The sequence below is a fragment of the Aulonocara stuartgranti genome, assembly GCF_965226115.1.
Source record: "Aulonocara stuartgranti genome assembly, chromosome: 11".
Lineage (NCBI taxonomy): Eukaryota > Metazoa > Chordata > Actinopteri > Cichliformes > Cichlidae > Aulonocara > Aulonocara stuartgranti.
This window is the reverse complement of record NC_138947.1, coordinates 7,475,188-7,490,102: the sequence shown is the minus strand read 5'-3', so window position 1 is coordinate 7,490,102 and position 14,915 is coordinate 7,475,188. Positions and strand designations below refer to the sequence as shown.

Here is a 14,915-nt window from a genome sequence, read left to right as displayed (position 1 = left end):
CAGAGTTTGAGTGCGCCAACTCAGCACTGCAAAGGAAAAAAAAAGCACACATCCTGTATCATATTGTCTTTGAGGGGGGAGAAAGGACAGAGGCACCCAATGACTGTCAAACTGCTCATGAAACTTTGTCAAGGATTTTCATGACTCTCTTTAGTCAAAAAAGAAAAGGAAAGGAAAAAAACGGCAGAGGATCAATGCCAAGGACGGTTACTGACAACAATCACACCTGTGAGTCAGAGCTGCAGCAAAAACACCTGGGCACAAGGATGATGACATAAAAGGGAAGAAAATGAAAATAGAGGGACACAGGTGAGCTTTAGCAGTTTTTATCTGTTGCAAGATTACCAGTTTCACCATATCAAAGGCAGACCGTTCTCACTCCAGCATATCAGTTTAATTCTTCTCATTATTCTGTGGCAATTTTTAAAGCTTCAAGGCTATGTAAGAATATTTTTCCCATGTTCCTCTTTGTAAACCCAACCTATGTTGGGTACTTCAAACAGTGCAGTGTTTTAGCTATGAATGCAGGTGACTATTGCGTTAATTTATATTACATACTGTACTTGTCCTGATACAAATAAACATTACACTGCAAAAAACAGACGTCAATGAACACCACCAGCCTGGAAGAAGAAATGTCAGATGTGGGCTGTAATTCACAGGTTGTGGAACAAGGAACGGCGAGTGTAGGTGGACTCTGTTAATTCTGCTGCACTTGTGGACTCACTTTCTGAGCTCTTGTTTGAAACAATAATATGAGCGACACTAAGGAGCAGCTGTTCCAAGTGCAGAGGTGGGTGGTTTATTTAAATGCGACAGCCCTGAGACTGGGCGTCTTAATAAGTATGGCAAAAATAACTCCGCTGTCACTTTGGTGATTTTGTCTACAAGAACAAATTAAGTAATCGCACCAAATGTGTGGAACTGATGCAGTAAATTTGCACGTTCAATCACACTCCAACCAGCGAAACCATTTAAACTACCATCAGTGAATAAATGTGATTACATTCAGCAGGAGTTCTGGTATCGCACTCTGCATTTATCTTCATGTTAAAGAGTTTTTCTTGCAGTATTGCTGTTGTTCAATTTTTTAAAAGCCACAACTTTTCTCAAATAAACACAAGAACCTTTAGAAATATGAGACTGACTGCCCTTCCAGAGATACCCAACAGTTTCTGAATCAATTTATAATTTCTTTACTATGCATAATGAAAACACTCAGTGTTCACATAAAATAACTCAACATACTTTGCGTTCTATTTTCATAGCTTGCTGCTCCATTTGGCTCAGTGTCTGCTTTTAAGGACATTATTCACTTGTGACCTCAATAAGCAAAATCTGACATTTAGTTTTATTAACTTAACAAATTATGCTTGTGTCGTGATGTATCGCTGAAACTATAAGCAAACTGGTACCACTTTGCCTGGAACATACAACACACATTTTAGACTTTTTGTCCTTTTTCACTGGGCATTGCTACTTTTCGACAAATCACACACACACACTTTTGTGTAGAGGACAGTCTGTCTGCACACACACAGCAATGCCAATAAAGCCTGGACAGCAGCTGGTCGGGTCAAGCCCGTGGCCACCTGCGTATGCTAGCAGTGATCTGTGGGCAGATCCAGGTGTGAGGATATTTCAGGTAAGATTAGGATCATATAGGTTCCTAACAAACAGATTTATCTGGGATGAAACACATAATAGCCAATGACATGATAATGCTTTGTACATAAGTCATCACATGTATAACTGTATTCATATAACGCTTCCTATACTTGGGATGCAACTTTGCATTATTTCCACACACCACCAAACAGTAAGTAAGAAAGAAAAAATGCTAAAAGTATCAAACAGTACCTTTAAAATACTGCAAAAGTGCACAACTTCAAAAGTTAACATAAAAGTTTCATAACATCCTGCTTGACTTATATCGTAAACTGTGGGCAGATTCACTTTGTGCTGAATACTACTTTAATCAAATATCCATCTGTGCCCTCATGTCAGCCACTGAAATTCAGATCTGTGGAATATCATCACTGTCGGTCACTGGGATATGTATGCTTCATAATACCAGGGGATGTTGCTTTGATATCAGCTAGCCTTAAATCAGCTGACAGGAGCAGATCGGTGTAATACTTTCAGCAGGGCTGACTCTGTGTTATAATTGGCCCCGAAATCCAACTGAAACTTTTCAAAGATTTGGTTATGTTGCAAATATGTAAGAAACTGATTTAAAATTATTTTTCCAAGACTTCGAAGAGGAAGAAAAGTTAAGACATAGCTTGGTAGCTGTTGGGTAAGATGGGGTCTAGCTGGTTGTTCTTCACTTCAGCAGGGGTTGAACAACTGCCTGTTTGAAGAGAAATGATAGACCTAGAAGTGCTGATGAAGTTTATTTTTTAAGATTTCAAATGAGACTTAAATCTTGTCCTGTTTCCATTTTCTTTCTGATCTTCTGCTAAGAGCTCTAGTGGCGTCACTGATCCAGGGTGACTGTTTAGGCCTGGGATTCTTCGGTTTATATGGAGTATGATTCTCCATAACTGAGGAGCAAGTGGTGTTTAATAAATTAGTAAGGTCCTCAGTGCTGGGATAGGGCAGGGGAGCCTGTACAGTCCAAATATCTAAGGCGGCTTTGAAGGCCCCACAAAAACTGTTAGCAATGGAGGAATTAATATAATGTGACTGGCGGAAAGGGAGATGTGGTTTTTGTAGGGGAGAGAGGGAGCAGCACATCAAAAATGACAGAGAGCTGGTCTGATAAACAAGCATCAGTTATGTTTGGATTAAAAACTGGAATACCAGATAACTAGGTCTATGGTGCAGCCCAGTTTGTGAGTGTGTGCAGAGGGATGTGACCTTTATATGAACTGATGTGAGTCTCATACAGACCATTAAAAGGCAAGTAGTATTGTTAATGATATGCATCACATCCAATGCAATATGCAATCCATGTTTTTAATATGTTAAAGCTTTTTGTGTCACTTTTGCTAAAGCATCAAAATAAAGCTACTAAGTGTATTACAGGAAATAACACAGTCACAGTGAAGTCACAAGCCCTGGTACTCCTTCAGTCAGTGCCAAGCCTGGATAAATGAGGAGGGCTGCATTGGGCATAAAATATAGAATAGAGGAAAATGATATGCTGGGGTTACCTCACAAAGCGATCAGCTGAGAGAAGAAGTTGAAAATGAATCATTTAAAAAAAAAAAAACATCTTCAGAGTGTTGCATCACAGATTCCTTGTTCTGATTCAAGGAAGACAAAATGGATATCACTGCTGTCTTTTCATTTTCTGTCACTTTACTAACAAGACCGCTTGTCGCGGCTAATTGCTTCCTGAACTCTGCTCTTTATACACAACTGCAGCGTTTTGGAAACGCCAGCCATCAATCCTGGCTGCTCTGCATGTCCACGACACACTCATGCCAGCTCAGATAGAAGATATGATGCAATATATAAAATCACATCACTTTCTGTACTTTCTTATAAAACCTGGAGTGCATATGCAAACTCTGAACATGTAACAAGCACCAAGGCTAACTGTATATGAGCTGCAAGGTGGCATGAAGAGATGAAGACTGCTTCTATGTGCTGAGTTTAGACACTATTGTTTCTGGAGCCAATACTAAATTGGCTCCACTGGAAATCAAACACTGCGCCGAGTATGAAATCATTATCCAGAAATAATGAATAGACAGTACAAATAATGATAACATCTACAAATTAGAGCTGGTAATAAAAGACTACGTCCACTCTCAGTGGACACAGACACACACATGCATGTATGGTCAGTAGGCGGAGAACCACCAGACTTGGCAAGAAATGTAAGCATTAGCCAAAAATCCAACCAACATTTTGAACTTAATGGAATTCAAAGCGCGATCGCACATTATGCCCGTGATATGAACACACTGTTCAGTGGATGTGTGTGGTTTCCATGGAGACCAAAAGGTGGAGGATGAGCGAGTGCAAAGCCATTGTTCACCAATAACCAGAGCATAGACGGAGTAAATTTTGTGTTGCTTGCTTTTTAAAATAAAGAGGCTGGACTGGGTTAGTGGAGTCATGGAGGGAGGATTTGGCTTGAAGATTAACCCAGTGCACATCAAAGATAATCTGTCAACATGCAGATATGTGTCAGCAGGCCAGAAGAGAAGAGACACTGAGAGAGGAGGGGGGAGATGAAGGGAGAGCATAAGATGAGGAAAGGCTGCGTAGATTCATGAGATTCATTACAGAAACAAGCGCTGGACACCGTTACGCCATCCATCACATATCAACCACCTGAAATGCTCATAGGGGATGGGACGACGGGAGAGACGGCGACATAAAAGTGTTAAACACACAAGAGGGAGGAGGATTGCAAATGGCCACGGGAGAAAAAGACGACAGCAAATGAGTGACGGGTTTCTGGTCGGCTGTCATCGTCTCAGCACAGTTGGCCTTGGTCGTCTGAGCATCAGTCACAGATGTGGGGCAAGCTGCCGCCTCCTTATTCACCGGTGAAGCGAGAAGATGTGATGATGATGATGATGATGATGATGATGATGTGCGTGTATGTGTGGATGGAGAAGGAGGAGGGGGAAGGATTGTTAGCCCAAGGTTGTTTTATGTTGTCTGCACCACATCAGCTGACCTGTTTTTGTTATCCATCCACTTAAGGTTGCGCTGACACCAAATGCCTGCTATAGTGTGGACAAAAGACCCTAAATGAGTTATTGGTACTCAAGTTGAGTTTAAGGTGATCAAACTGTATTTTATTACCCTAAAATTCTTAGCTTGACCCACAAAGGTGATGATGAACAACAGCTGCTGAACGAATTATATTTTCTTACTGACATTTGAGGGCTTAAGAGGTTGAATCATTAGCTCATTAGCACCTGGTGCTAAACTAATATGGTGAATTTGGGAAAGAATATATGTGTTCATCATGTTTAGCTCAAAGCAGTGCTGCCCCTACACTCTCAAACAGATGATAGTGTAGCTGTGAGGAAATTTTTTAATGATTCCACTGCAATAACTGATTAATATTGCCAAAAAGATTTAAGTTTGGAGTCGTGATGCAATATCAATACACACCTTTAAGGGAACTTCTTAATATTCTGACAAATGTGCATACAGCAAAGACACCACTGAGTTACTGCGCCCAGATTAGAAATAGTTCCAGCAAATAATTTTAGAGATGCATGTAGTTGAATGTTTTTAACTTTTGGGGGAGGGTTCCAGTTGTCCTAGAAAGCCTTGCAGCATTATTAATCCTCACATATAACTTTGCTTGGGATAAATACATTTAAAAAAAATATTCATTTAAATGAATCTAAAGCTCTATCATCAATGTGCATTACATTGCATGGGTAAGGTTTGAAAAACTTTTAAAATCCTTTAAAAACTGGTTTTCATCATCACACTTTAGTGTGACAAAGCAGGAGAAACGGCCTGCTTGCATCCATGACATTGGTGCGGGAAACTGGAACAAAGGCTGCTGAATGAAATGACATAATTTGGTCGGAGGGTTAAGTCATTATTTTTGTTCGGCTGCTGCTGAATGTGTAGAAAGCTTCCAGACACATTTATGGATTTTGCTCAGTATTAAACAGGCGGACAATAAAATATGTGGCTTTAACCTCACAATCACACTCCATGAATTTCAGCGAGCGTTATGAAAGGAATCAGCCAGATTATATTAGATTATAACGCCAGACTGATTCCATCTCGTGCACGCTCCTGCATTATTAATCTGACAGCAATGTAGCTCGGCCGTGCGCAATGAATCTCAGACAAAGACACACACACACACACACACACACACACAGACACACAGGCAGAGGCAGAGAGCTTTCTTGTCTTTTTTAATGTTTTTTCCCCTTCCTCTCTGTGTATCAGAATGTCCGTTCAGATCCCTTCATGAATTATTCATCAGGTCCCCCCCGGCCCTAATCCTCGCCTTTGTGTCGCTGTAGTGCCAGTGCGCCTCCAGGGAACCGGTTTACTGCATCGACTGGACGCTGTCACTGCCACAAATCTCTAAATTCTCCCAAAAATGTTCCTGCTGCTGCTTAATGTGTGCCCGCAGTGCTCAAAGTGATGATTTACTGAGTTGATTTGTCGGTGACTGACGTCCAAAATGCCGCCGTGTCGGTGCATCGGCATGTCTTTAATGCTGGAGCCAGTTAAACGGTTTTTAAACCCTCCCCTGCTGCATAATGACTTACATTGCTTGCAACACTGAACACTGAGAACATATAGTCGTATACTTCTATGACATCCCCATATAAGCCCTTCCACAGACTCACGGTAATATTTTAACTTATGTCTTAACACCCCCTCTTGCGCCGTGTCCGTATGGGTTTAAATTGACCCAGTTGTTGCCTCCTCTGGTGTTTCCATAATATATTCACGAGGACTTAAATTGCCGACTCGTGCGTTTATCCTGACCTGATTTTGCTTTATGCCATTTTTGTTTCTCGTAGCATCTCCATGACATCCCCACTGGGACCTGTGTTCAATGGTGAGCTAATCAGGACATTTTCTCTCCTAAAATGTAAAGATTCACACGAAATTGCACAGGAAGCCCTACAGCGTGATGTCCAGGTGACAGCTGTTTTACTGTCAATAAAATGTATATATTTATTTAACATATAGCCCATTTTCGACGACGCATCCTCCGAAATCAGATTTATTTCAGATTGCATTGATTAGAAAATGACCAATAAAACGTTATTAATATGGCACCCAACTGTAGTCTATTGAGTGTGAAGTGTTGCCTAACCTACAATCAGAGCCTCACTGACCTCCTTTCTGGCTGCCCTGTGGGAGTGTGTTAAGGTACCCTGACTTGCTGCAGCAGCAAGAAATTTAACAAAAAAAAAGAAAGGAAGAAAGGAAAAAAAAAGAAAAAGAAAAATCAAGGAATAAAACATTTTGAGGTGATTAAACTGGACAGTGAAGGGCAGTTTCTTACCGCGGACAGACAACGGGATCAAGTGCAGAGCCAGGACGCACGACAGCAGCGTTAGTCTCCAGCATCCCGTGCAAAAGATCGCTTGCTTCTCCTGCATCCTTGCTGTAGAGTGATAGGCTTTGATGGTCAGACGAAAGAAGAGAGATTCCTTTTTGTTATAATTTTAATAACAAGAGAGTTCGGTGGAGGTTGCAAAAAGTAATCCGGACAAGTGCAGCTGCTGATTTGCGTGCGGTCTAGACTCAAGCCTCCCCGCGCTTCTCCTCCATAGCCGCTTGGTCTCAGCTGTCTCCGCGTATCTGCTCCGTTCTTTCACTCGCTTGTTCAACGCAGTGAGGCTGGTTACGGCTCCATCGCCAAAAAGCGGCGGTCGGAGACGGCGGTGGTGGGGTGTTGGTGGTGGTGGTGGTGGTGGAGGCGGGGGTTACTTTTGGGGGAGTAGACGCACGCCGTGGCTCGGTTTAGCTCGGAACGGATTGGTGCTTTGGGCACTTTGTGACTGAGAAGGGAACAAACGTACGGCGGTGTGCAGTGCGCTCGGCAGCCTTCTCATCATCTGGGGAGGAGAAAAAAGGGCCGGTGATGCCCCCCTCCTCTTCTTCCCTACGCCCCCATCCTCATCCCTCCTCCCTTCCCTCCCTCGTTCATTTCCCCTTGAAGTCTCCCTACTCCTACTCCCCTCATCCTCCGGTTTCCTAAAACTTTCCCCGACTTTTTCTATCGCCAAAGCCCTTTTATCCATCTTGCTTATCCATAAAACATTTTGTCTCCCCCCATGTATACATCTCCTACAATATTCTTCCTTCCCTCATATTCCATTTCGCCCCCTTTCCAGACCCTAAACCTCTACTTTTGCCCATTATTGCTGCCATCCTTACAATTTTCTCTGGCATTATTTTCCTCCTCACTAAGTCAAAAAAAATCTTAAAACACAAACAGAACAGAGCAAGATGTATGGTAAAAGTTCAAAACAGTTAAAACGCTATGGATAATAATCTGTGCTTGACATAAATTGAAGTTCGCACAGCCCAGGCAGCTACAGGTTTAGTTTATGATTCCTAAAGAAGTGCTTTGACATCTAGGGGAAGCATCCATCCCCAAGTTATCAGCTAATCAGCTGTAGTAACTCACTAACTGATGGTACATTTACTGCACACATTTAGCTTGGAGGACTGATTCAGTCTCCTTCACTGAGCAAAGAGGCCTACTACACCTGATGCTGGTCTTTTGTTGCCTAAGCATCTCCCACTAGCACGCCAACCATTCCCAGTACTGCTGAATCTCCCACAGATATATATATATATATATATATATATATATATATATATATATGTTTAATCCTGGCAGCTTCCTCTTCTTCAAAATTCTTGTCTTTGTCTCTATTCTTTCTAAATCCATCCTCTCTCAAAACACATTCCCTCCTCCTTTCCCTCATTCATTTTGAACTCTTTTTTCTCTAGTTCCTCATCCTAAGGCACTTGCCCTTTCCCCTTTTTTCTAAAAACAAGTGAATCCTTTTCTGGGTGACTCTTTTCTTCCTCTCCCAACTTTTCCACCTCATTTCACTCTTTTTTAAGGTCAACATGGAATGTTGTCTTCCCATTGTTGATGGTTTATTCTTTCCATACTGTTTCATTCACCTCTCTTCATCACCCCCTCTTTTTAATGCCTTTGTTTTTTGTCCTTCTTCCTCTGACTCATTATACATACATTAATTCATGTATTTATTGCAGAATATATCTCATTCTTCATTTTTCCAAAAACCTTTCCCATTCTTGTTAAAACCTTTTATTCTCATTCTTTAAGAAAGTTTCCCTCCTCTTCTTCACTGATTAAGTCAAAGCCTCCTTTTCCTTCAATAAACATTTTCTTCGATTTTCCACCTGCATCCCAAGACTTCTCACTTCTTCCCCGAGAGTCAAAGTTTTCCTCATCCATCACTCTTCCATTCCCACTTTTCTTTTTCTAAACTTTTCATCACCTCCACCCTCCTTCCAACCCTTTCCCACAGGTTGCGATCATTTGCTATTCATCTGATCATGCTGGATCTCAATAGAAGTGCACTCTTCACTCTGGCCACTTTTTTTCCGACGAAGGAGATCAGTCACTATCGAAGGAGCTTTACTTTCCTTTGTTCACTGCATATGCGTCTCAGAGAGAATGAGGTAGTTTGAGATCATGTTAAAAAAAAAGTGTAGTGCAGTCAAAACAACTAGCTTTGTTTGATGGTGTGACACAGAGACTCAAACAAAAGAGGGGGAGTAGGCCTAGAGGAGGGATGGGGGTGTCTGCGGTGAAAAGAGGGGGATGCACATGGTGATGAATGCCCAAGGGCCTTGGGGGTAATGATCGTGGTGGGGGTCGTGGGCATTCTTCCACACAAAAACAGCATAAAGGAAGAGAACGAAGCTGGGCAACAGGAGGTGTTTTGTGCTTGGGTGTGCATGTGTATTTATATTTATACATATATGTGTGTGTTCTTGTAACTCTACTTGGCTGCTTATGTGCATCTGTGCATTTGAAAGCAGCAGCAATGGCAGATTTTGGATTTTTTACTAAATGTTTAGCAGAATAGAAAATGTGTGCAGTGAATTGTGAAAAGTGGGTCACAAGGACAACTTGGCAGCTTTGATTTAAATAATATAAAATATTACAGATCCAGCATGTAACAAAGACCTATCCTCAACCAAAATACTCTTCATCTCCCTCTCTCCTTCCACCTCCTGCAATGACCCACAGAAGCTTCAGTGTACTCATGACCACAACAATAATGCATCCACACTGCTGACCTTTCTGTTCATTTCAGCTTTCATCTGATTTTCTGGGCGACTGCTTTATCTATTCCACTGTGTGATGCCACTGACAGCAATGCTGGACAGAGAAGAAATAACAAAAGTTGCCCTATCTGGTATGAAAATTCATTTCTGGTGCATTTCAGAACAATCTTTCACCAAAACGAGATATCTCCCAAGTCTAATAAAATGGTTTATTTGCCTTTTCACCAGTGTTTTCTTCATCTCATTCAGCTGTTTGCATTAATGTTGTCAGTTGGCAGGCTGAATTATTGGTCCAAAATTCATCATTTTTATAAACTAATGATTTTGGAAGATGCAATAAAGGAGAACTAAGGTGTGCAAAGCAAGATTTCCACGCTAACAGTCTAAGCATGCTGGTGTTTCATGGGTATCATGCCCATAGTTTAGCAGGATAACATATCAGATATGGCCTATGGTGAATATGTAGCATTAGAGTTAGAATGAATCCTAATCAGGACCAAATCTCAAAGTAGAAAAACTAAAGAGTTACATTTCACAGATTTTTGTTTTCTCCACATTGTGAAGAGGTAACCTTAAGTTACCAACAATGAAGAGATTCACATTTTGGCAGATGTAGGTCAAGTAATTAATTAATAGAGAGGTAAGTAATAGTATGAAACAAAAAGGATTAGGTGTTATGCTGCTCTGATGAGTACTGCTTCATTTTCCTTATTTGTTTAATTTTTCTTATTGAGGAAACTGGAGCACAGCACTGTTGTCCTCGGGATTCCCATATACTTGTTTGCCATTCACCTAGGGACCATTTTTGACCCGAGGACAACACAAGGGTTACAATAGAACAAATTCCACAGAAGGCCCTACAGCAAGAAACCAGAGTTTGGTGACTATTTCATGGTTTGCCGTGACTTTCAGCTGGCTGTTGGGCACCAGATCTCGTGGAAATCTTTCCAAGAGTTGTTTTGACAATTGAATCAAAACAGCAAATGATCGACCTCATGATAGCACTTGAGGAACAAAAAGTCAATAAGATAAAAGGATTCTTATTCTGGGCACTCAAAATGTCCTCAGTGTATTGTATGCATCATTTAAATCGGTGTGTAGAAACAGCACTGAGATAAAGTCGCACAAGTAAACATGGCAATTTCATAAAACGTAATGTCATAAATCTGCTGTGAAAGGAGAATGTTCATTAAATTAGGATTAAAAATATAATTTAATATTTTTAAATTAAAAATCTTAAATGGTGGTGACTCAAATTTCCTGTTTGCATCAGTCGGAAACCCAGCTATTCATGAAAGTTTAATTGATCGCTAAAATTGTTGTTGAATTTCTAGTCAACAGGCTACTTGTTTACATAATTAAAAGTCTTCAAATGTACAAGAACTGGTATCACAGAAACTCCAACACAGTTTCTTTGGCAGCTGCAAACAAAATGTGTATCGATAGTAAGGTCTGATGTCTTCTGTTACAACGGGATAACCTTCATGTTCACTGTAAACAAGCACACAGATTAGGAACTACACATGAACATCAGCCTAATTCTGTCTGGACGTGTGGCATTTCCCACTGTTTTAGGGTCAATGCTTTCTACTATCGTGTACGTATCAGGGTCACGTGCTGTTGTTATGACAGTCCGGGCGCTTCTGTGTTATTAAACAGGAAACGGTGCTCATCAACACACAGATTAGGCCCATTTAATCTCTCGGTCAACCCCTGAAACAAAAGAAGCCTCCACCCCACCCCCATCCCCCCCGGCTCAGCACCTCTGATGGAATAATAAATGATATGGCATCCTGAGCATTACATTCTTCATCACCTACTCTTGTTTTCCTCCATCCTCCACTTGCTCTGTTGTCACAGTGCAAGCAGAATAATGAAAATCATTTCTAATAAAGTTGAACAACCAACGAGTTTCACATTTCCCTGCTGCAGTGTCATTTCCTTATCTAGAAGTTCCAGCCAAGAACAACATCCTCAAAATTTTGAAATAAAAGAGGAAAATATACACTTTTGGATGACTGGCTGGTGCATTATTCTGGCCCATAATAATAAAGACAGAAATCATTTTAGGACATGTATGAAAATAACTGTGCTGGGGCTTTGTGAGGGGACACGTACCCTGCCAGTTTAAGTCAGCATCTGCACAAGGTAGATGTAGTTGTGACCCATAAAGCAAATTGCTCACTGGTGGTGTTCCAAACAACTGGAGCTTCCTGAAACAAACGCCACAGCAGTCTTGTAAGTAATTGCAGACCTGGGGTTATTGTATGACCTATATCTCCATACACGCAGCGTAAATTATATCCAGTCTCATTAGGTTACTTTGACAAAGGGTGACGAGAGCAGAATCTGGTTTTGAAACCAGGAGAATGCTGCTTGGCATACATGTGAAAATAAGATGCTGTTTCCTGACTTATTGTTACAGATTTTGTAAGTCAGTCTTTTTAGAGTTGATGCTCATTCATTTTCTTGCCTATATCCTAAAAAAAAACATTTGTGGTCCAAAAAGATGAGGAATAATTACTGTGTTTGATATACTTACAGATTTCATTTGCATGAGTTTCACACATTAAAAACATAAATGCTACAGTGTGACTGTTTTTATTACACATTAAAACACAAACAAATAGTGTACATATTTCAGGAGGGTTTAGGGAACAGTGTTTGAACAATCTGACAGCAGCGGGAGGAAAAGACGTGCAGCGTTGCTCCTTTGAACTCTGTATGTGGAGCATCCGGTCACTGAAGGAGCTGTCCAGTGCTGTCAGAGTTTCATGCAGGGGGAGGGAGGCTTTCTTCCTCAGTGAAGACAGAGAGAGAGCTCTTCTCTCTCCCCACACCTCCGTTACATCCATTGAGCATCCCAAGATAGAATGTGCTGCACCAACAGACCACCGCAAAAGACCCTCAGCCAGATAGATACATTTTAAAAAGGCTTATGTAATAAAGTCCCAAATTTACCACGTATTAAAGTATTGTTATGATTACACAGTACTTGAAACCTAACAATAATTTGTTGTGTGCTGTATCTTTTGATACTTTATTTTTAGCAGAACAGCGTGGTTCAAAAAACAAACAGAGCATTTCAAACATTTCCCGTTTGTTTCCTGTTTGTAGACTACAGCAGCAATGTCTATCTCCAGATGGAGGCTCTCACCCATCTTCACATTTTCATTCACTTATTCTTCGTATAAATATCTTGAAATCATTCCTGTCAAAAAAACTTGGATCGTCTCTCCCCATGTGGGATAAATTTTACTCCTTCTAATTCCAACCTGACATTTAGTATTGCCACTTCTCACGAATGTTTATTGTTTTGTTGCCTTTTGGAGCATTTTCATAGGATTATCTGATAAATATTGCTGTGAGGAAAAAACATCCAAGAAGTTTGTGCTGCAGTTTTGGTGAATGAAAATGTGTTTTATAAGCACGTAGCACTCATTAGAGGCCGTCTGTGTGATGTAGCTGCATAGTTTATGGACACAGCTAACCTATGTTAGCAATTTTGGCACTTTGACATGACCCTGACTCATTTGAAATGAGTCAGGGTCATGTCAAAGTGCTAAAATGGTCAAATGAGTCATATGACCATTTTTCAGATGTGGGTTAGGGGTTCAGATTGCCCTCACTTGGGTAAGGGGTCACACAAAGGTGATTAGCAACTCGATAGCTCAACCCAAGGTTTACCAGTCTAGCTACAAAAAACATGTAGTGTTCGCAGCATCTTTAAAAGTCATCTTTGCACAGAGGTCTGAGGCATCTTCCAGGAATGGTGGCACTGTTTTCCTGTGAACTGACTGTCAGTAAGCGGCTATTTCATATCTGTTGATCTCAAACATGGCCTGCTTCGGAGCACGTTAGATCAGCTCAGCTGAACAAGTTACCATGGTGATGGAATTCCCTTCATCATACCGACAACTCAGAGTTAACCCTGAAGTTATCCAGATAAGCTCAAATCCAGCTTCATAGTACAAGCTTCAGGTGCAGTATTGAGTGGATTTGCTTCACAGGGAGAGAATACAACAGGTTTCTTCTACAGGAAATCCACCTGATTCATGTCCAACATGCTCTAAACACCTGACAAAACTAAATCTATCTCAGTGAAAAGATGTTACATTTGTGGTGAACACAGGAACTTGGAAGCTCTGCGGAAATTAAAATTTAATGTACATCACTTCTGTCCTTGTCATGATCATTCAACAGATGTTTCATTTGTAGCCACATACACTCATTCATTTCAGTTAAATTTGAATTATGTACTGCAAATTAATAAAAAATAAACACTAACCTCACTTACCTTAAAAAACTTTATAGAGAAGCCAACAATCTCCTGTAAGGAAATACTTGACACCTGGGCATAAATATCAACCGATTTATCAGGAAAAAACCTCCAGCAGAACCAGGCTCAGTGAGAACAGCCATGTGCTCTGACTAAAGGTTAGGAAAAAGCGAGGATAGAGAAAAGAATGTAGAGAGATGGCAAACAGCATAACAAATACTTGGCAGGTTGGTGGGACCAGTCACCACAGATCGAGTAGTTCCAGAGTGAGAGAGACACGCTTGCCAGAAAGTACAGAGAGGTGGCAGAGAAGAAAAAGAACCAACCAAATCTAAGCTAGATTTAAATAATTTGTTTTCATTAGTTAATAAGACCCACTAAGAACTATAACACAATTAGGTAGAAATGATAAGAAAATCCATGCGGCTGTTTGTTTGAGTCACGAGAGGACTGGGGCCCATTCCATGACAGTGGCATGCCAGTTGTATGTAATATAAATTCATTTAAACTGTTAACTTAGACAAAAGCCAATCAAAATCTAATGTGCAATTTAAACTCTTATTGAGTTTAGAGTAAAAAATCCCCCTTTCTGTGATTGTTGGGTTTTCTCTGTATGTATTATTGTAGGGTCTACCTTACAATGTAAAGCGACTGTTGAGGCAACTGTTGTTGTGATTTGGTGCTATATAAATAAACTTGAATTGAACTGAATTGTAAAATCCAATGAGGTCAGTGTTGGAAGAAGAAATGCTGTGGATCACAGGAAGTTCCACAGCAGGCCAGAAGTTACAGAAGCTTAACTAAGGGAGGCTTAAGGGTCACCTGATCTAGCCCTAGCTAAACTCTGACATCTGAAGGCTTTGTCTCCCATTCTACTTTTGGAAACTCTAGG

The 14,915-nt window shown here is 40.8% G+C and overlaps 1 protein-coding gene across 12 annotated transcripts in view; it reads right to left on the bottom strand.

Moving 5' to 3' along the window:
- Positions 1–7,534, bottom strand: part of cspg5a (chondroitin sulfate proteoglycan 5a) — a 59,277-nt gene extending 51,743 nt beyond the window's left edge. For 7 of the 12 annotated variants that reach the window (XM_082551917.1, XM_082551919.1, XM_082551922.1 and 4 more), the window contains exon 1: positions 6,968–7,533. In XM_082551917.1, coding sequence (XP_082408043.1) covers positions 6,968–7,064 — 97 coding nt within the window. In that variant the 5' untranslated portion in view covers positions 7,065–7,533. Of the gene's footprint in view, positions 1–6,967 lie in introns of all 12 variants that reach the window. The other 5 variants (XM_082551912.1, XM_082551914.1, XM_082551921.1 and 2 more) reach the window with 1 other exon arrangement.
- Between the last annotated feature and the right edge of the window lie 7,381 nt (positions 7,535–14,915).